We start from the raw sequence: 22,579 nt of genomic DNA, 5'->3' as shown, positions 1-22,579 counted from the left end.
GTACCCCATCCACACTGACATAGGCCCGGTCATGGATTCCATCCAGCAAGGAACTTAGTGGTGTTGGCTCACTGTAATTTGTGGGTAGAGTGGTTCTGTACAGCATAAACCCAACATACTGAAAGACAAATGTTGATTTATTGAAAATGGCCTGCTGGTAAAGATAAAAAACATTATGGGTCATCCAGCAAATCATAGGGAGTCATGAGTTACATGTTTACCATGTTTAGATTTCTAACTGCTGAGGCTCTGATCCAAGTTATTCTGGCCCTGGTTATGTTGCGTATTGACTATGCCAACTCTCTGTACGTGGGAATTCCAGCTTACCAATCACGCAAGCTTCAATTGGTGCAGACCCAAGCCGCAAGGCTTGTCTATGGCCAGCCTAAATCTCACCATGTGAAACCACTGCTTAAGAGCCTCCATTGGCTCCCGGTGGCTCAACGCTGCCCCTTTAAACTTGGTTGCATGACCTACAAGGCCCTCTCGGACCATGGACTGCTTTTATCTCCACCAAGTTACAGCAATATGCCCCTACCCGTGAGCTACACTCGTCTAATATGAACCTTCTGACTCCCTGTCCATTTAAATGGAAAAAATACAGCGGTCTTAGATTCTTGGCCCTAGCACCACAATTCTGGAACTCACTTCCTCTGGATCTACGTCTAGCTACCTCCTACCCCTCTTTCAGGAAATCCCTCAAAACATGGCTTTTTCCGCAGGCTTACAATTAAAGAACCCTTTGTGTTTGTTTTGCATGTGTCTCTGCTCAGCGCCAAGAAACCGTTGGTGAATGTGCGCGTAAGAAATATTTTTAACATAACATAACATAACCTATAACAGGATTCGTATTTTTACATGCCGATATATGCTGCTAACCCCTTCGCTGGTAGGCCTTTTCGCCCACTGTGCTTAGTCTTTTTCTGGCTATTTGGGTTAGGTCGCGCTTAGGCCCCTGTAACTTTTTAACCACATAAGGTGTGAGAAGTTGGCCTGATATATGATGTTTCCAATTCTGGAACCACCTTGTACCAGTCCAAACAATCCCTTATGGTGTCTGGTTGGAAGTCAACCTTATTAGACAAGATATCTTAAGGGTAGCAGCCTTAAAGGCTTAACTCAAGAGGTCGTGTTAAGCGAGCTGTTTTACCAATCACAGTCCTGTAATATCAAATGAAAGGACACCACACAAGTATATATTATAAAAATATATGTATTTATTTCTAAAATAATCCCCAGTACTCTTTATGAGCAAAGGAGCACAAGCGTTAAATCAAAAGCACAGTATAACATACAAAGCTGCACAATTATGGATGAGGGCGGGTGGCCACTCAAACCATATATTAAAAAAGTAGTATAAGAGATACCAATCGAACAGTGGTTAGGCCTAGGGCCTAGGGAATCGCTGGGAGCAGTCGGGAGTAGCAATGCTGAAGTCGGGAAAAGCCCGCGGGATTCGGGTGCAGCGCTTAAAGCGCGGCTTGCACCAATGCAATGTCAATGGTGCGTAAAAGTTACACAAATAGAGTTTAAGGATACTTACGCTGAACCTAGAAGGACCAAACTTTAGACACAGACCCTAGAGGTGTGTACCAGTGTGGGAACACCAGCGTTGCAATGTTACCTCACCCACAGGAAGAGGGTGCATAGGGTCGAAGTGGCGTCGGGTTTTGTCACGCAGGTTCTTGGTGCTTGAAGCTGAAGATGCTGCAGGCGATGTGAAGGAGAAGTGTCCGGTGTGATCCAAGGGTGGATCAGAGTAGAAAAGTACCTGAAAGCAGAGGGGACAGAGTCTGGGTCACTCAGCAGTGACCAGGGTGGAACCAGGACGGAACCAGGCAATGTTGGGCGCAATCAGGTGGTTGTCGAGGAGCTTCTCTCCGCTGTCACGTGGGCTCTGGGGCATCTGCGACGTCCAGGAGCAGGTCACGATCTGTCCCACGCAGGCTCTCACCGTCGGCGCAGTCGGCTTCAAGATTGGAGCAAACAACACTTGGCAAGAGCAATCCACGCAGGACTGGAAGATTGTTTCTCACTCGGACCAGGAGGGTCAGAGCGGGGGCTCCTTTTCAGAGGAGCTGGTGCAAGTCTGGAGCAACCAGAATCGCAAGTCGGTTTTAGGTTTGTCGGCACAGGGGCCACGAGCCAGCTGGCAAGTGACCGGGCCAACGCGTTGAGCCAAAGAAAGCAGAAGGGCCCCACGCAGCACTCGTCGAGTGTAGAGGGGTGAGCTTCGGTGCAAGAGTGGCTCAGGGTTGAGGCTTCTCAAACCCCGGTGTACAGCTTCGAGGGTCACTCGTGGGCTGCACGGTCAGCGTCTCGTCGTCTTTTCAAGATGGCGTGCCCCACACTTCCGGTCATCTCCACGGGTCTCAGCTCTGCAGGGACTGTGGATCGGGCTGTAAGAAGGCAGGCAAGCTTGATCTCGTCGATCTCTGTCGCTCGAGTTCCGGCGGGAATTGCAACAAAGCAGACGTCGAGGTGCTGGATGGTGCCCGTTTGCACAGGGTGGTCACTCCTTGACCACAAGGGAGATTCTTCAGTCTTCTACGTTGAGTAGGATGTCGAAGGGTCCAGAGTTTCGTTTCAAATGTTTCATCAGGATAATCTGAGTGCGTTGGCACTGCTCCCATTCTTATACCAATCTAGGGGGCTGGATTACCTGCTAGGTCCCCTCCTATGGGTGGGACCCAGGAAGGGGGTGGATACACCCCTCTCCTTTGATCCAGGCTGCGCTGGGACTGGGGCTGGTGTGCCCCAGAACCGGTTTGGCCAGATTATGCAAGGGGCAGCCTTGTGCTCCCCAGGCAGTGTCTGGTTTCTTTCAAACCTCCCTGCTACAATCCACTATCTCCTGTCTGGGGTGGTGTGACACCTCCCTGTGACAGGAAACCCTTTGTCCAGGCCTCCTCTGCTGAGTTTCGGTCGGCAGCAGGAGGTCAGACTTGTGTCTGTGGCAGAAGCATCCATTTTGTGGATCTGAGGCTCTTTTAAAAATCAACCTCGTTTCAGTAAAGTAACATGTCTTCTCCCTTTAGAGGGGTGGAATGCTATCCCCGCCGACAGAACTGTCGAGGGGATAGTATTCCAAATTGTATGACACCTTACACAACATGTTTTGATAAAGCCAAACCAAAGTTGCTATATAACCGTGAGGATTATAAGGCACTTACTAGTATATGGTTTGGCATTATCCCGGAACAGCTTAGGGAGTTGTTCCCGACAGCTGCAGACAGGCTCAGCTCATGCCAGAGCTCCATCTCACATTAGACCACGCACTCTGCCTCCAGGATTGATGAGGCCTTCCATAGGAGTGGCTCACAGGTTTATATGTGTCCAGATATAGGTTTAGATATAGGTATACTATATCTAAGCAAGGGGTGATTACACCAACTTGCCCCAGCTGAGTGATCAGCCAGTTGTGTCAATTTAAGAACCAGCCAGTGGTGGCAAAAGATATGCTGCAGCCCCTGGTAGGCCTTGGTGGCACCTATGCCCTGAGCACCTATAGTGCATGGTACAGGGGCTGACAAGGAGTCCATTTCCAATCGTGGTATGTACCTATAGCACATGTATTACGAATTTAGAGAGAGAACAGCAGGCTGGGGGCCTGATTAGCAGGCCCACAGCCTCAGTAAGTCGAAAACCAGTGAAGCAAAAAGCAAAAATTGGGGTGACCATAGGATAGCAGACCCTACTCTCCTACACAACCCCCCCCCCCCAAACGCAGGGACATTAAACTTAACCTTGACCAGATAAGTCTTCATGTTCTAAGTGGAAGTACCTGGAGAGACCATCTGCATTACCATGGTCAGTCCCTGGGCGGTGCTCCACTGTAAAGTCCATCCCCTGTAGGGAAATGGACCACCTGAGCAGTTTGGGATTTTCACCCTTCATCTGATTTAGCCAAAAGAGGGGCTTATGGTCTGTCTGAATTAGGAAGTAAGTTCCAAACAAGTATGGCCTCAACTTCTTCAGGGCCCAAACCACAGCAAAGGCCTCCCTCTCAATAGTTGACCAACGTTTCTCCCTGGGGGTCAGCCTTCTGCTAATAAAAGCAATGGGCTGGTCTTGACCATCTTGATTAAGTTGTGAAAGCACAGCTCCCACCCCCAACTCAGAAGCATCTGTCTGTACAATGAACTGTTTGGAGTAGTCAAGACTCTTCAGGATAGGTGCAGAGCACATGGCCTTCTTCAGGTCATCAAATGCCTTTTGACAGCTAACTGTCCACTGAACCTTTTTGGGCATCTTCTTGGATGTCAAGTCATTCAATGGTGTCACAATGGACCCATAGTATTTCACAAACTTTCTGTAATACCCAGTCAGGCCCAAGAAGGCTCTGACTTGTGTCTGGGTAGTTGGAGGAGCCCAGTCCTGTATGGTCTGGATCTTGCTCTCCAATGGTTGAACCTGACCCCCACCTACTAGGTGGCCCAGGTACACAACCTTGCTCTGCCCTATCTGGCACTTGGTAGCCTTGATAGTCAGGCCTGCCTTTTGCAGGGCCTCCAGAACCTTCTTCAGGTGGATCAGGTGATCCTCCCAGGTGGAGCTAAAGACAGCAATATCATCTAGATATGCTGCGCAAAAGTCATCCAACCCAGCAAGGACTTGATTCACCAACCTTTGGAAGGTGGCAGGTGCATTCTTCAAACCAAAGGGCATTACCACAAACTGATAATATCCACTAGAGGTAGAGAATGCTGTTTTGGCTTTTGACTCTTCAGCTAACCTGATCTGCCAGTAGCCAGCTGTCAAATCAAATGTGCTCAGAAACTTGGCTGAAGCCAATTTATCAATGAGCTTATCTGCTCTTGGAATGGGATGAGCATCTGTCCTAGTGACAGCATTGAGACCTCTGTAGTCCACACAAAACCTAATTTCTCTCTTTCCATCTTTGGTATGAGGTTTTGGCACAAGGACCACTGGGCTAGCCCATGGGCTCTCTGATGGCTCAATCACTCCAAGCTCCAACATCTTTTGCACCTCAGCCTTTATACAATCCCTGACATGGTCAGGTTGCCTGTAGATCTTATTCTTCACAGGCAGACTGTCACCAGTGTCCACCTCATGGGTGCACCAGTTAGTTTGACTGGGTATGAGTGAAAACATGTGTCTGTGGGCCTGCAACACCTGTCTGCAGTCCACCTGTTGCTGCTCAGTGAGGCTGCCTGCCAAGGCTACTCCATCAACTGAACCATCATCAGGGTTCTGGGAAAGCAGGTCTGGGAGAGGGTCACTCTCTTCCTCCTGATCCCCATCTGTGGCCATAAGCAAGCTCATTCTCTCCCTGTCCACAAATGCTTTCAAACGATTCACATGGAGCACCCTGTGGGGGCTCCTAGGGGTTCCAAAGTCAACCACATAGGTGACTTCTCCCTTTTTCTCAATTATAGGGTGGGGTCCAGTCCATTTGTCCTGGAGTGCTGCTGGGCCATCTGGGTCCAACACCCACACCTTCTGCCCTGGCTGGAACTCAACCAGAACAGTATTTTGGTCATGCCAAGCTTTCTGTAATTCTTGACTGGCCTCCAGGTTTTTGGATGCTCTCTCCAAATACTCAGCCATCCTGGAGCGGAGACCAAGTACATAGTCCACAATATCTAGCTTAGGCTTTTTGAGAGGTAACTCCCATCCTTCCTTCACCAAACATAGTGGACCCCTCACAGGGTGGCCAAACAAAAGTTCAAAAGGGCTGTAGCCAACCCCCTTCTGTAGGACCTCTCTGTAGGCAAAGAGCAAGCAGGGTAAAAGGGTGTCCCATTTCCGCCTAAACTTCTCTGGTAATCCTTTTATCATTCCCTTTAGGGTCTTGTTGAATCTCTCCACAAGCCCATTGCACTGTGGGTGATAGGGTGTGGTGAACTTGTAGTTCACTCCACACTCCTTCCACATTGCTTTTAAGTATCCAGACATGAAGTTGGCACCTCTGTCTGAAAGAACCTCCTTTGGAAAGCCCACTCTTGAGAAAACTGCAATGAGGGCTTTTGCCACAACAGGTGCTGTTGTGGTCCTCAGGGGAATTGCCTCTGGGTACCTGGTGGCATGATCCACTACCACCAGTATAAATCTGTGCCCAGATGCTGTTTGAGGATCCATGGGACCCACAATGTCTATTCCAACTCTTTCAAAGGGTACCCCCACCACAGGTAGTGGTATCAGGGGGGCCTTTGTTGTGCCACCTGACTTACCACTGGCTTGGCAAGTGACACAGGAGCGACAAAACTCCTTGACATTTTCTGACATGTGAGGCCAGTGAAAGTGAGGGACAAGCCTGTCCCAAGTCTTGTTCTGGCCTAAGTGTCCTACAAGGGGAATATCATGGGCCAAGGTAAGAAGGAAACCCCTAAACTTCAAAGGTATGACCAACCTCCTGGTGGTACCAGGCTTGGGGTCTCTAGCCTCTGAGTAAAGGAGTCCATCATCCCAATAAACTTTATGGGCACCTTGAGCATTCCCTGCAGCCTCAGCAGCAGCTTGCTGTCTGAGGGATTCAAGTGAGGGGCAATCTAATTGGGCCTGCCCCAGGTCTGCCCTTGAGGGTCCCCCTGTCCCCAGAAACTCAACCTGGTCAGGCTCAAGTTCTTCTGAGACAGTCTCCTCTTGGACTGCAGAATCAGCTTCCTGTGAAGGCTGATCCTCAACCTGGGGCAAGTGGGAAGGCACAGCCTTAACCCTCTTGCTCCTTCTCTTGGGTTGTGGTTGGTCTAATGTTTCAAGATCCACCACTGGTTCAGGAAGGCACTTCTCAGCCTGAGACCTTGTCACTGCAAGGACATGAGCTGAAATCCCTAGCATTTCTGCATGAGTCCTGTACTTCACTTCTGACCAAACTGAGCTTTCAAGATCATTGCCTAACAGACAGTCTACTGGGAGGTCTGCACTTACCACAACTTTCTTTAGGCGATTTACCCCTCCCCAGGAGAAGTTCACAACTGCCACACTATGTGTAGTAGTGGAGTTGCTTGCATTGGTCACTAGGTAATTCTCACCTAGTACATTCTGACCAGGGTCCACAAAGTCAGGTGTCACCATAGTGACACTGGCACAAGTGTCCCTGTAGGCCTCAGCCAGTTTCTCATTGATTAAAGGTGTCTGCCTATATTTGCCCAGGTTACTGGGACTCACTGCAGTGGTCAAAGATAAGTCCACATCATATAGGAGAACTGCCTGAGTAGGGACTCTGACTAGGCCAGATTCCACCTCAGTACCGAAGGTTAACCCTACTATCCCCTTAGGTTGTGCACTACCACTGCTGACTGTACTAGGGGGTGCAGTTGCTTTAGGAGCTGCAGTGGTAGGAACTGGATTTTTCTTGGTACATTCACTGCCCCAGTGTGAAACTGATTTGCAGGTATTACACCAAGGTTTCTTTGAACCATCATTCTTCTTGTTTTTGTTACCATTTTGGGAACCACCCTCCTTATTAGAATTTTGTGGGGCTGAAAAAGACTTCTGGTCTTTTTCTTTATCTTTCTGATTCCCACCTTTCTGGTCTGTTTTCTTCTGGTCACCATGGTTCTGGGGTTTCTGCTTAATCCTTGTTCTGACCCATTTGTCTGCCTTCTTTCCCAACTCTTGGGGAGAGGTCAGATCAGAGTCAATAAGGTATTGATGCAACAGCTGGTTCTGACAGTTATTAAGGATCTGCTCTCTCATTATAAGATTGTACAATCCTGTATAACATGAGACTTTACTTCCCTGCAGCCAACCCTCCAGAGCCTTAGTGGCACAATCAACAAAATCAGTCCAGTCCTGAGTCTGTGCTTTTTGGGTGTCTCTGAACAACAACCTGTATTGCTCAGTGGTTAGGCCAAACCCTTCAATAAGAGCACTCTTCAGGACAGAGTAGTTTTTGGCATCCTCAGGTCTAACTGTGAGGAGCCTATCCCTCCCTTTCTCAGAAAAGGAGTACCATAAAATTGCAGCCCACTGGTCCTGAGGAACCTGCTGTACCATGCAGGCTCTCTTAAGAGCAGTCATCCATTTGTGGATGTCATCCCCTTCCTTGTAGGGGGGCACAATTTTTGTCAGGTTTCTATTGTCATAGCTCCTGTCTTTCTCTCTAGGAAAATTGCTGCCACCAGTGGAATCTAATCCACACAACTTTTGTTCTCTTGCTAAAGCAAGTCTTGCTTGAGCCAAGGCTATCTCTTCCCTCTCTATTTGAAGTTGGACAGCCCTCATCCTGGCCCTATGCTCTTTCCTCTGGGGGGAAGTCATTCCCCTTTGAGATTCCCTGGAGACACTAGAAACATGAGAGTCCCCTGAGGGAGACCTCACCCTTCTATTGCCTGAGGGAATTATGGTGTATGGTCTGGGGAGGTGCTGGTCTTCTCCATTCCCATGTAGGCTTAAGTTGGCCTGGTTAAGCCTGGCAACTACAACCTGGTTACCCTGTTGATCCTGATTCTCAGGTTCATCTACCTCTGAGCCCTTCTCCTCTTCCTCCTCTTCTTCCTCTTCTGGAGTGGTCTCATTCTCAGGGTGGGTTTCTCCATCTCCTAAAGCTAATGGAGCTACACTCTCCTTGTTTAAATCATCCATTTCCAGGATGGCTATCAGGATAGGAATGGTGGGGTGTCTGCCCCTTTTTAGCCCCCTTGCAATGCACAAGGCACTCAAGTCTTTGTGGCTAAGTTTGTCATAGCTGGAAGTTGCCTTGGGCGGGTCAACTGTCACAGGGACAGAGCCTGAAGCTCCACCTGCGTCAGACATGACTGCTAGTGAGGTGCAAGTGGTGCACTTACCTACACTAAGTGTTTTCCTACTGTACCTTGCTAGTGAGTTGTAGTCAGGGTGTGCTAATCCCTTTAATCTACAACTACTAAGTTCAGTAGAACCTAATATGCTAAGCTTTTGATTTATATGTACCTAAGGTACTTGATGTGATCTTTCAATTTGATAAAAAGATTGCAATGGTAAAACAACAGCAAGCTCAAATCCGCACCGCTGCACACCAATGTGAGAAGTTGGCCTGATATATGATGTTTCCAATTCTGGAACCACCTTGTACCAGTCCAAACAATCCCTTATGGTGTCTGGTTGTAAGTCAACCTTATTAGACAAGCTATCTTAAGGGTAGCATAGACTAAGCAGCCTTAAAGGCTTAACTCAAGAGGTCGTGTTAAGCGAGCTGTTTACCAATCACAGTCCTGTAATATCAAATGAAAGGAGACCACACAAGTATATATTATAAAAATATATGTATTTATTTCTAAAATAATCCCCAGTACTCTTTATGAGCAAAGGGGCACAAGCGTTAAATCAAAAGCACAGTATAACATACAAAGTTGCACAATTATGGATGAGGGCGGGTGGCCACTCAAACCATGTATTAAAAAAGTGGTATAAGAGATACCAATCGAACAGTGGTTAGGCCTAGGGCCTAGGGAATCACTGGGAGCAGTTGGGACTAGCAATGCTGAAGTCGGGAAAAGCCCGCGGGATTCGGGTGCAGCGCTTAAAGCGCGGCTTGCACCAATGCAATGTCAATGGTGCGTAAAACTTACACAAATAGAGTTTAAGGATACTTCCGCTGAACCTAGAAGGACCAAACTTTAGACACAGACCCTAGAGGTGTGTACCAGTGTGGGAACACTGGCGTTGCAATGTTACCTCACCCACAGGAAGCGGGTGCATAGGGTCGAAGTGGCATCGGGTTTTGTCACGCAGGTTCTTGGTGCTTGAAGCTGAAGATGCTGCAGGCTATGTGAAGAAGTGTCTGGTGTGATCCAAGGGTGGATCAGAGTAGAAAAGTACCTGAAAGCAGAGGGGACAGAGTCTGGGTCACTCAGCAGTGACCAGGGTGGAACCAGGACAGAACCAGGCAATGTCGGATGCAATCAGGTGGTTGTCGAGGAGCTTCTGTCCGCTGTCACGTGGGCTCTGGGGCATCTGCGACGTCCAAGAGCAGGTCACGATCTGTCCCACGCAGGCTCTCACCGTCGGCACAGTCGGCTTCAAGATTGGAGCAAACAACACTTGGCAAGAGCAATCCACGCAGGACCGGAAGATTGCTTCTCACTCGGACCAGAGGGTCAGAGCGGGGGCTCCTTTTCAGAGGAGCTGGTGCAAGTCTGGAGCAACCAGAATCGCAAGTCGGTTTTAGGTTTTCGTCGGCACAGGGACCACGAGCCAGCTGGCAAGTGACCGGGCCAACGCGTTGAGCCAAAGAAAGCAGAAGGGCCCCACGCAGCACTCGTCGAGTGTAGAGGGGTGAGCTTCGGTGCAAGAGTGGCTCAGGGTTGGGGCTTCTCAAACCCCGGTGTACAGCTTCGAGGGTCACTCGTGGGCTGCACGGTCAGCGTCTCGTGGTCTTTTCAAGATGGCGTGCCCCACGCTTCCGGTCGCCTCCACGGGTCTCAGCTCTGCAGGGACTGTGTATCGGGCTGTAAGAAGGCAGGCAAGCTTGATCTCGTCGATCTCTGTCGCTCGAGTTCTGGCGGGAACTGCAACAAAGCAGACGTCGAGGTGCTGGATGGTGCCTGTTTGCACAGGGTGGTCACTCCTTGACCACAAGGGAGATTCTTCAGTCTTCTACGTTGAGTAGGATGTCGAAGGGTCCAGAGTTTTGTTTCAAATGTTTCATCAGGATAATCTGAGTGCCTTGGCACTGCTCCCATTCTCATACCAATCTAGGGGGCTGGATTACCTGCTAGGTCACCTCCTATGGGTGGAACCCAGGAAGGGGGTGGATACACCCCTTTCCTTTGATCCAGGCCGCGCTGGGACTGGGGCTGGTGTGCCCCAGAACCGGTTTGGCCGGATTATGCAAGGGGCAGCCTTGTGCTCCCCAGGCAGTGTCTGGTTTCTTTCAAACCTCCCTGCTACAATCCACTATCTCCTGTCTGGGGTGGTGTGACACCTCCCTGTGACAGGAAACCCTTTGTCCAGGCCTCCTCTGCTGAGTTTCGGTCGGCAGCAGGAGGTCAGACTTTTGTCTGTGGCAGAAGCATCCATTTTGTGGATCTGAGGTTCTTTTAAAAATCAACCGCGTTTCAGTAAAGTAACATGTCTTCTCCCTCTAGAGGGGTGGAATGCTATCCCCGTCGACAGAACTGTTGAGGGGATAGTATTCCAAATCGTATGACACCTTACACGACATGTTTTGATAAAGCCAAACCAAAGTTGCCATATAACTGCGAGGATTATAAGGCACTTACTAGTATATGGTTTGGCAATATCCCGGAACAGCTTAGGGAGTTGTTCCCGACAGCTGCAGCCAGGCTCAGCTCATGCCAGAGCTCCATCTCACATTAAACCACGCACTCTGACTCCAGGATTGATGAGGCCTTCAATAGGAGTGGCTCACAGGTTTATATGTGTCCAGATATAGGTTTAGATATAGGTATACTATATCTAAGCAAGGGGTGATTACACCAACCTGCCCCAGCTGAGTGATCAGCCAGTTGTGTCAATTTAAGAACCAGCCAGGGGTGGCAAAAGATATGCTGCAGCCCCTGGTAGGCCTTGGTGGCACCTATGCCTTGAGCACCTATAGTGCATGGTACAGGGGCTGACAAGGAGTCCATTTCCAATCGTGGTATGTACCTATAGCACATGTATTACGAATTTAGAGAGAGAACAGCAGGCTGGGGGTCTGATTAGCAGGCCCACAGCCTCAGTAAGTCGAAAACGAGTGAAGCAAAAAGCAAAAATTGGGGTGACCATAGGATAGCAGACCCTACTCTCCTACATAAGGTATCAACAAAAACACATTTTCCGCACATTTCTGTGATGGTAAGTTCTGGAATCTTCGTGGGTCCACAACCTTCCACCCACCCTGCATTCCCCAAAGTCTCCCGATAAAAATGGTACCTCACTTGTGTGGGTAGGCAGAGCGCCCCATACCCCACCCAGCAGTGTGCCAGGAGGCATGTCTGCAGAGTGGTGAAGAAAGGGGGCATGGCCTCCGAAGACCTCTCGGCAATCCCGCTATGTGGGAATTACAGGAGGTAACAGGAGGGCTTGTTGGCCCCAAGGACCCTCTGGACCCAAGGGGACCTAACTTACCAACCGGCAGGAGGCGTATCTGCAGAGTGGTGGTGAAGGGGGCATGGCCTCTGGCGGCTTGTTTGAGATTTCTTTTCTTTTTTGTTTTTAAAGGGAGGGGGGATGCGTGGCCCTCCTTCGCTGGGCCATTTTCGGCTTTGGGGGCCCCATCCCCCAGAGCCAGATCTTTTTTCAATGGATTAGGGGGGCGCTTTGCCACCCTCCCAAGGCCGATTTTGGCCCCGGAGACACAATCCCCTGGTGCCTGGCTTTTTTTTACATTTAAAAAAAATAATAATATATAGGGAAGGAGCTGAGTGGCCCCCCTCCCAGGCCGAATTCAGCCCAAGTCCCTATCCCCTTGGGCCTGCCCCCTTTTTTCTTTTTTAACAAAATATGGAGGAGGGGGGCAAGTGGTCTCACCCAGCGCACCCAGTCATTTTCGTTGGGGACTGCGGGGTCAGCCTGAAGCATCTTGAGAGCAGGCATTGCTTTTGGACAGTGGGAACGGTGCTCCCGTCAAGTAATAGCGAACTGCAATGTTCCAGAGGTGGGCACCCTGGGCCAATACTGGAGCCGGCCCTCGGGGAGGGCGGGGTCGGGTCACCAAGGCCATCTACAGTTCCACGAGTAGGGCCAAGCGGTCCCCCTCTTTCAAGTATTTAGCCCCTGGGAGGTGGTAGCCCCTGGGGCCTGCAACAGACCCCCTTCATTATTCTGTTTGTACCCAGGGGAGGTGGTGGTCCCTAGGGCTGCAGGGAGGGGGGGGCTAGAGGGGAGACGCGTGGCACCCTGCATATTTGTTTTCAAATTAAAGGCTCTAGGAGGTGGAGGCTGTGGGCGGGGAGGTCAGGGTGTTCCTACCCTGCCCCCTTTTCTTTTTTTTTCTTTCTTTTTTTTTTACATATTCTTTCCTGTGACTCGAGGCTGTTAACACATCCTAGTTTGAAGTGTTGGCAGCCAATCAGATCTCAGCATGAGATCGGGAAGGGTCGCAGATCCACCCCGTCCCTATATATACACAACAGTAAATATCTTTGAAAAAAAAATCCAAAACTACTGAACGGATTTACACCAAATCACAAAAAGGCACTTTCTTGGACCAACATCTACCTTCCTGCCAAATGTGGTGCAATTCCGTTCAGCAGTTTGGGCTGTAAAAGTATCTAAAGGTCCTATGCAAATTAACATTGGAAAAACATGCTTTTAAGCACCCCCTAGTTCTCGGACCCTGCTTGACAGATCACCCAGAAACTTTCAGGACAGCAGCTGAACTGAGCGCCATATCTGTTTGAAATTGTTTTGAAGATTTGTCAAACGGCACCAAAGTTAATGGCAAATCCTATGGAAACTAGGTCCTAAATAAAAATAAAAATACAAATATTATATATATATATATTACCTACTGGCGGTCGCCAGTAGGTAGTTATAGTTAGGATTTTTTTCAATGTTAAATCTGAAAATTCTATTTGGAATAACTTTGGCGCCGGTTGACGAATCTGCCTGAAAATTTCCTCAAAATGGCCTCGCGGCGTTCCGGTCCTTCCCTGAAAGTTTGGGGGGGATTCGTCAAGCGGGGGCCGAGATAAAAGGGGGGTCCCAAAACGCATTTTCCCCATGTTAATTTCCATAGGGCGGTCGATTTCACTTTAAGCCCGAACGGCTGAATGGATTTCCACCAAACTTGGCAAAATTGTAGGGACTGGTAGCCCGATGTGCCTTTGCTATGTCTCAAGATATGTGCTCCAGTGGATTTTGAGTAATTAAGGTTCAAAAAAATATATATATCTACAGCCGCGCTCCGGTACGCGCACCGGTACGCGCACCGGGCGCTTACCGCGACTTGCGCGCAGAAAGCTGATTGGCTCTGGGGTGTCTGTAAACATTCTAAACAGTCCGGAGCGGCCGCCATCTTGTGTCTCGGTAGGATCGAGACACGAGAGGTGGCCAAAACAAAGAGGGAAATGACCATAAGGGGGCAGAGTAGACCCCCCTTGACCCCCTAGGTTTGATGTGGGGGCCATAAAAGGGCCCCGCGGAGCAAAAAAAAAAATTAAAAAAAATTTTGATTTTCGCGGGGTGAGCGCCCGGTACGCGCACCGGTACGCGCACCGGTAAGCGTACCGGGGAGCTTACCATGGGGAAAAAGAATGACAGTTTTAAAAGTAGCTGTTTAAAAAAAAAAAAATTTTGTTGTTTTTTTTATACATACACATACATATATATAAATGCATATGCATATATATATATGCATATATGTGTATATGTGTGCGTGTAGAGAGAGGTAGAGAGGTAGAGGTGTAGAGGTAGAGAGGTAGAGAGGTAGCGGTAGAGAGGTAGAGATTAGTAGAGAGAGAAGAAGAGAGAGGTAGAGAGGTAGAGAGTAGAGAGTGAGTAATAGAGAGTAGAGAGTGAGTAGTAGAGAGTAGTAGAGAGCAGTAGAGAGAGTAGCAGAGAGTGAGTAGTAGAGAGTAGTAGAGTGAATAGTAGAGTGAGTAGTAGAGAGTAGTAGAGAGTGAGTAGTAGAGAGTGAGTAGTAGACAGTAGTAGAGAGTAAGTAGTAGAGTGAGTAGTAGAGAGCAGTATAAAGTGAGTAGTAGAGAGTAGTAAAGAGTGAGTAGTAGAGAGTGAGTAGTAGAGAGTGAGTAGTAGAGTGTAGTAGAGAATGAGTAGCAGAGAGAATAGTAGTGAGTAGTAGAGAGTGAGTAGTAGAGTGAGTAGTAGAGACTAGTAGAGAGAGAGTAGTAGAGAGTGAGTAGTAGACAGTAGTAGAGAGTGAGAAGTAGAGAGTGAGTAGTAGAGAGTAGTAGTGAGTAGTAAAGAGTGAGTAGTAGAGAGAGAGTAGTAGAGAGTGAGTAGTAGAGAGTAGTAGATAGTGAGTAGTAGGGAGTAGTGAGTAGCGAGTAGTAGGGAGTGAGTAGTAGAGAGAGAGTAGTAGAGAGTAGTAGAGTAGTAGAGAATGAGTAGTAGACAGTGAGTATTTGAGAGTAGTGGAGTAGGAGAGAGTAAGTAGTAGAGAGTAGTGGAGAATATTCCAAAGTTTGGCACAGCACCACTTTCACAATGAGTCCAATCAAATCATATCACTTAGAGTCCTTATTGAAGCGCTGAATCTTGGTGTATATTCAAATGCTTTTATTTTCCTTAAGTTTATGTACCACAGTCAGCCGAAAGGTTTCGTTCTGTACAACAGAACTTCTTCAGGGCGTTCTTATTTCCTTCAAGTTATGTCGGTATCCAGTTGTCATATAACTAGATATTTCTTCCAAATGTTAGACGAGACATAAGTATATTCTTATTCAAAGTGACTAGGTATCAATTTTACCCACACAATTCGGGCAGACTTGAGTAATTTATAGCATCCTCAAAGTCAGTCTTTCAAAAATTCCAAAGTATAGGACATGATAATCCAAATCCAAATGTTTCTCAAGAAAAGTAATTTACAATCGTTCGGAATATCGGTGTTTGGGCAGATAAGATCCAGGGACCCCCAGTATGCAAGGGGAATTAGTCCCCCCTCTACAAACGCGCCAGTGGCCTGCATTGCAGAGAGGTGTAACAAGGGTGTGGCCTCATTACACTTCTCTGCAATGCAGCTCCCTCGCGCATACTGGAGGCTCCTGGTGGACCAGTTGACCCCAGGGACCCCCAGTATGCAAGGGGAATTAGTTCCTCCTCTGCAAACGCGGCAGTGGGCTGCGTTGCAGAGAGGTGTAACAAGGGGCATAGTCTCATTACACCTCTGCAATGCAGCCCCTGGCGCATACTGGAGGTTCCAGGTGGGCTAATTGGCCCCCAGGGGCCCCCAGTATGCAAGGGGAATTAGTTCCCCCTCTTCAAACATGCACGGGGGCTGCGTTGCAGAGAGGTGTAAAAAGGGTTGTGGCTTCATTACACCTCTCTGCAATGCAGTCCCCTGGCGCATACTGGAGATTCCTGGTGGGCTTTCAGGTCTTATATAGTTAGGAATTAGCATTAAAAAAACCTTTGAAATTCACTGAAAAAACCATAGGTTTCACACCAGTTATAGTTAGGAATTAGCATTTAAAAAACCTTTGAAATTCACTGAAAAAACCATAGGTTTCACACCAGTTATAGTTAGGAATTAGCATTTAAAAAACCTATTAAATTCACTGACAAAACCATAGATTTCACACCATTTATAGTTAGCTGGAAATTTTACTGACATAAAACCATTGAAATTCCCACGTTATAGTTAGTTGGACTCACTATAACTTGCGTGCCTGTAATGCACTGCTGATGACGTCACATATTACATCACTCATGACATGGTCAGTGACATCACTCATGACATCACTGATGACACCATCCTTGTGACAGAGTGACAGACCTAATTTCAGTGTAATGTAACGCTTGAAACACATATTCAAAAATAGAAACAAACATTTTCAAAAAAATGGAGATACCCAAACCAGTAAAAACAACCAATTCAGTAATTCCACCATCTATATACACATCCACTCATTCACCAACAGTTCTATATAGTCACTCATATATATACTCACTCATCATATGTAGTGATACACCTATACATCCTGTTACACATCAGCAGTCATCCAAAAGTTACTCACACACATACTCACACATGCAAATAAACTATTGAACATCCATTTATTTGCATATACATTTATACACACTACCACCTTACTTCTAAGGAAACTTACCCATACTTACTCTCTTAAACAATCACTTATAGAAACACATACTTATTTAAACAGGAACTCCTACAATCTCTCACTATATATACTATACTCACTTATATACATCAATACTCACATATACTAGATTAAAACATATGTCGTTACTAATGAAGACACTAGTGAGACAGTCATTCACTCACTAACACACACATATACACACTCATCCACCCATACAGTCCTGCACATATGCTGTCTTCAAAACACATACAAACAGTGAGTCAGTCACCAACCCCTGCAGCCACTTATACACAAAGAGAAACACTGATACAAACATTTAAATATTTAAACAATACTCGCTAATATATGTATTCACTAAGATACACGTAATAAGCCAGTTACCCAACCAATTTTTTTAAAAAAAAACATCCATTTACACACTTATTTAAACATTTATTCTTCCATCGACCTTTACAAATACATATATAAAACAAATTTATTTTTCAGAAAGACACACATTCACTGGATGGTGTCATCAGTGATGTCATGAGTGATGTCACTGACCATGTCATGAGTGATGTAATATGTGACGTCATCAGCAGTGCATTACAGGCGCGCAAGTTATAGTGAGTCCAACTAACTATAACGTGGGAATTTCAATGGTTTTATGTCAGTAAAATTTCCAGCTAACTATAAATGGTGTGAAATCTATGGTTTTGTCAGTGAATTTAATAGGTTTTTTAAATGCTAATTCCTAACTATAACTGGTGTGAAACCTATGGTTTTTTCAGTGAATATATATATATATATATATATATATATATATATATATATATATATATATATATATATATATATATATATATATATTCATCTTCAGGTTTCATTGCACTCATAAAACAAATAGAGGTCACAAAAAAGCATTCAGGTCTTTTCTAAAGTGGAAATGGTCCGTCTCTATTCAAAGTTTATGGGGCGGGCTCTTAGGCTCTTCGAAAAGTATGGAACAAATACTGTAAGGAGTACGCTCATAGTTTTGAAGCTAAAAATAGATGATCTCAATCAGATTCATAAGAACAGAAAGTATTGTAAGACCCTTGAGTAAGCCGTTCAATTTGTCTTTTCAGAACTAAGTGCTTCTCTAGAATGACCACAAATAATGCTGAATGTCTTACAAACCCACTAAGCCTGAAAAAGAGCCAATAATAGCACAAAAACATCATGAACCAGAAACATACTTGTATGGTCCCACAATGAAGAGTATCTACTGAATGGATCAACACCCTTTGCTTCATAAAATAATCCAGCAGTCCAAAATGATCACATGTCTTTTCTGTAAACTGGCCACTACTAGGACTATATCAAATATCTGCCTTTTGCATAAAGATGGGGAATGCTTTGTACAGAATTCAGGAAAGATGACAACTCGAGGCAAATATACTTTATCTGGGTGGTCAACCATGAATCTATATTCTTCTTTAACCCTAAATTATTAAAGGATTGCACCAGTGAAGAACACTGCACCTCAGGTTTGCCCAAAGAGGAGGTTTCAAGGGCTTCCCCGCACCAAAACAATTTCTGTTTTGTCAGAGCTCACTTTTAGCCAATGGTTGCAGATTTATTCACACACCTCCAATATAAAGGACTATAAGCTCTTTGTTGTAACACCAACAGTGACAGACTGAGAGAATAAAGAGTGAGACCACAAACAATGAGAACCACATGCTTTATTTATTGAGGGGCCAATTTGAGGAATTATTCCAGGCATGCATCAGCAGCGATGGATCACATTCTAGAGACTTGAATAAGGATAATGTTCTTCATAATTAGGTGGAGAGGAAAATGGGCTTATTTAACTTAAGAGTAGTGAACTTGGAAAAGATGTCTTCCTTTATGGAGGAAAAGAACATAAGGGGGATGAAATGAAGCAGAAAATTATTTCCTTTGAAAAAACGGCTGAATATTGTTATACGAGGAAAATCAGAGTTGCAGGCATAGCAGAAAACCAGGTACTCCTACAAAGTTAGAAACAAACCAGGATTCTTGGGATGTAAGAGGCAGAAGTGGATTACCTCCTGTTCTTTATGTCCCAATAAAGCCATAGACACCTTGACCTTGAGTTTGCAGAGTCTGAAGACCTACAAAGGTTGGTCCTGATTGCTGGTAAATGTGAATTGATGGGCCTGGTTTCCATGGTGTACACTAACAGCAAAACCAACAATGCAGCATGTTTTGCTGCACAAATGTGCACAAATAGCATTCACTGAGCACATTTACTCTAATCTCTATGAGACATATTCTGAGGCTGGCATGTTAAAGGGGTCACCATCATGAACAGCTCTAGAACATCAGGAAAATGTAAGTGACAGTGCTTCACCTTCCCGTATTTAGAAACTCAGAAACAGGGGCACTTTCTCTGATGATTTCTTGCTGCAAAGGCCCCATAAAATACAAGACCACTTCAGGATAGCTTTAACGAAAACTACCACCACTAATATATATACTTTCATTCACATAATTGAAATATTAGTTGAACATCTTGAAATTAAACAAAATTAAATTGTAACAAATAGTCTGGGAACACAAACATAACTTAACACAAAGTCTGCAACAGGGCTGATCTACCTAGCCACCTATCTATGGCTTACCTGTTTTAGTTGATCAAAGGTTAGAGGGTAAACATTTTTTATTGGTCCAACTTGACAGAGCACTTCTAGAGCTTCGACCACAGAGCTTGCCTGAAAAGTAAAAAAAAAAGCTGATTGGTTTGCATCAGCATAATTCCTCACATAAAATAAATGTGAACAGAACACAAGGGCACCAAAGAGTTACTTCCAGTAATGTTTGCTTTCTCTTTCAGACTTACAAAGGTGTGTGTAAATGTTGGTAATAGTAATAATAAATGCTCTCCAAGTTGAATAAAAGTAGGAAAGTTTATTGCAGAGTAAAAGATCCCATCCATCCAGTTCAGTAAGTCAGGTGCAACTGACTCTCTCAGTTCTCCAGAGTATTCCATCTCCATGGAGCTACTTAAAGCACAACAAGTTTATAAATACCTAAGACCTTAAAGGAGACACACACTACTATGTACAAGATACATAAATAGACTAATAAATAAGCACATTATTACATATCTTCCTTCCTCATGAAACAAATTAAAGGAGAGAAATGTACAATTAATTAGTTTCAAGTATAATCATTGAATTTGGTAGGTGGTCTTACAATCCTGCCACTTTTCCCTCTCAGTGAAACTGAAGGTTATTTTACACCAGAATCAACCTTTTTTCCCATGTTTATATTAACCAAAGGATTATCAATGACTACAACTCTATTGAGATTCCATATCCTAGAATCTTCAGTCTTAATTGCATTACTGAGAACTTTTCTAACTACATGTACTTTTTTAAATAGCTCAGAAGATTTGTGACCAAAAGGTGCCCTAATCATCACCAAGTCTCCTACCTTAACATGAGTTTTTTTCGGCTTTCTTTATGTCAAACCTCACCTATTGTTCAAGAATGTTGTCGGCCTCTTTTCTCCTCCACAACACATTAGATGGCTTGTCACTATTTTTTTTAGACAATTTTTCATTCACCCAAAAGGGGGTAATGAGAGTATTGGGATGTCTGTTTTTAAGGAGAAGAAAAGGAGTGCACCCAGTTGTTGCATGAGGAGTAATTCTATACACCTCAATTTTGTTAATGTTCTCCTTCCACTCCTCATTATTTTCCTTGGATAAAGATATGGATTCCTTAAGCACCCATACAAACCTTTCTACCATTCCATTGCTTTCTGGATGATACAAATAACATTGTTTGTGCTTGACAGAACATTTCTCTAAAAACTCCTCTATTTCCTTAGAAACAAATTGTACTCTGTTGTCTGTAAGAAGATACCCTGGAAGACCCTCTCTAGTGAACACTTCCATTAAAAATGAAATAACAGGTTTAGTGTCAACACATTTCGTGATATTAATTTCGGGCCACCTTGAATACAGATCTATTAGGACAAACATGTAAACTTCCCCATCTTTGCATTTCAGAGGACCCAAAATATCAAGGGCTAATTCTTCTCATGGCGCATTTGGCCCATCTCTTATAATCATCGGTTGAACTCTTGGTTTTAAACACTTCTCACTTAACGTGCAAGGAATGCACTCTCGCACGAGTCTTTCAATATCCAAGTCCATCCCAGCCCACCAATAGTTCAACCTAACGCTTCCTTTGGTTTTAGAAATTCCTTGGTGCCCTTGATGAGCTAGTTTAATCAATTCTTCTCTGAAACACTTGGGTGGAATAAGACTAGTCCCACGAAACATCAAACCATCAGACATAGACAATTCACTCCTCACATTCCAGTATTTCTCTGAAACACCTTGACCTTTCTTGAACCTCCCATTATTAACAAGAGATGATAATTCTTTGAGTTCCTCATCATTTCCACACTCTTCTCTCTATTTATCTTCTTTAATACCTCCACATTCAATGGCACACACCAACTCAAACTCTTCTTCATCCTTTTCCTCAACACCACCTTCAGTGTAATTACGTACACCAGGTAGATATTCCACATTAAAATTGTAACCTTGCAAATCCACAACCCACCTTGAGATCCTACTCGAGATGGCATCTGTCCCTTTTTTCTAAAAAACTTCTACCAAAGGCTTGTGATCAGTACGAACTACAAACCTGGTTCCCCATAATAAGTTCTTCAGCTTTTTCATGACCCAGTGCACAGCCAAGGCTTTTTTTCTACCACAGAGTAGCGAAATTCAGCTCCCCTAAGAGTCCTAGACAGAAAAAGAATGACATCTACTTTACCATTAGATTCTTGTTGAAGCACAGCACCTAGACCCTACATGCTAGCATCGGTAACTAAAACCGACTTAGATGCCGGATCATAGCTCCTCAATTTGGGTGTATCTTTAAGATATTCCTTTAATCTTAACAAATTCCTCTTCACATTCCTTGCTCCACACAAACTCCAAGCCTTTGCAAAGAAGGGTTCTCATGTGGACAAACTTTTCAGCAAATCCTTTAACGAATTTTCTGTAATATTCAGCCATACCTAAACATTTCATAAGATCTTCCTTGCTTCTAGGAGAGGCTAAATTGTCTATAGAATTAATTGAATCACTCTTAGGTTTGATGCCTATACCAGATATGGTATGTCCTAGATAGTCAATTGAAGACTTCCTAAATTTGCACTTATCAATTCTAACCGTTAAATTGTGTGAGTTGAACCTCTCCAAAACTTCTCTAACTCTCAAATCATGCTCAACTTCATCTTTCCCATAAATTAATACATCATCCTTGTAAATTTTTACTCCCTTCTTGCCTTTCAAAACCTTTTCAAGTACCCTCTGAAAAACTGAAGCTGCATAAACGAGCCCAAATGGTAGGCGTTTAGAACGATACGTGCCAAAAGGAGTAATGAAAGAGGTATAGTCTTTGGAACTATCTTCTAACTTAATCTGATGTTAAGCTGATTTGAGATAGACCATGGAAAATATCTCTGCCCCTTTAAGTAGCATGAGCATGTCAGAAATTTTTGGAAGGGAATATTTGTCAACTACTACCTGTTTGTTAAGCTCTCTTAAATCTATGCATAGACGGAGACTTCCATCCGATTTTTGAGCAGCTACAACCGGAGCCAACCATTGAGTCCCTTCTACATCCTCTATAATACCTTCCAGTTTGAGTTTTTCTAACCGATTCTTCATCTCTTCCCTTACTGATATAGGAACACCACGAACTTTACTCGTGAAAGGGATAGCTCCATCAACCAACTTAATTTTGTGAGTGTAATCCTTCAAACAACCCAGTTCATCTCTAAAAACCTTAGGAAAGGTTTCCTTTAACTTTGATGTGTATTCTTCCCCACCATCTTTTAGTTCAACTTTATTTATACTAAAGTTTTCTATA

At 45.0% G+C, this 22,579-nt stretch overlaps 2 protein-coding genes across 2 annotated transcripts in view; both read right to left on the bottom strand.

The window, feature by feature from the left end:
- GLB1 (galactosidase beta 1) overlaps positions 1-22,579 on the bottom strand; it is a 277,016-nt gene that overhangs the window by 49,016 nt on the left and 205,421 nt on the right. Inside the window, exons 12-13 of the mRNA XM_086964687.1 lie at positions 19,304-19,393; positions 5-118 (exon numbers count right to left, since the gene is read on the bottom strand). Of these exons, the coding sequence (XP_086820813.1) occupies positions 5-118; positions 19,304-19,393 (204 nt within the window). The remainder of the gene's footprint in view (positions 1-4; positions 119-19,303; positions 19,394-22,579) is intronic.
- On the bottom strand, positions 556-8,721 carry LOC147722234 (uncharacterized). The gene is made up of 2 exons (XM_086966575.1): positions 7,796-8,721; positions 556-577 (listed from the first exon to the last, which is right to left on the bottom strand). Exons 1-2 carry the CDS (start codon positions 8,719-8,721, stop codon positions 556-558), a joined length of 948 nt encoding a protein of 315 aa, XP_086822701.1.

Source organism: Lissotriton vulgaris, chromosome 4_1 (assembly GCF_964263255.1).
Source record: "Lissotriton vulgaris chromosome 4_1, aLisVul1.2, whole genome shotgun sequence".
Lineage (NCBI taxonomy): Eukaryota > Metazoa > Chordata > Amphibia > Caudata > Salamandridae > Lissotriton > Lissotriton vulgaris.
This window is presented reverse-complemented; position numbering and strand designations above follow the sequence as displayed.

Excerpts from the sequence above, each read along its gene's own strand:
- LOC147722234 (XM_086966575.1), bottom strand. The coding sequence starts at position 8,721 with ATGTCTGACGCAGGTGGAGCTTCAGGCTCTGTCCCTGTGACAGTTGAC. Across the intron at positions 578-7,795 it reads CTAACCACTGAGCAATACAG|GGAGTCAGAAGGTTCATATT; the intron begins GTTGTTGTTCAG and ends TTAAATGGACAG.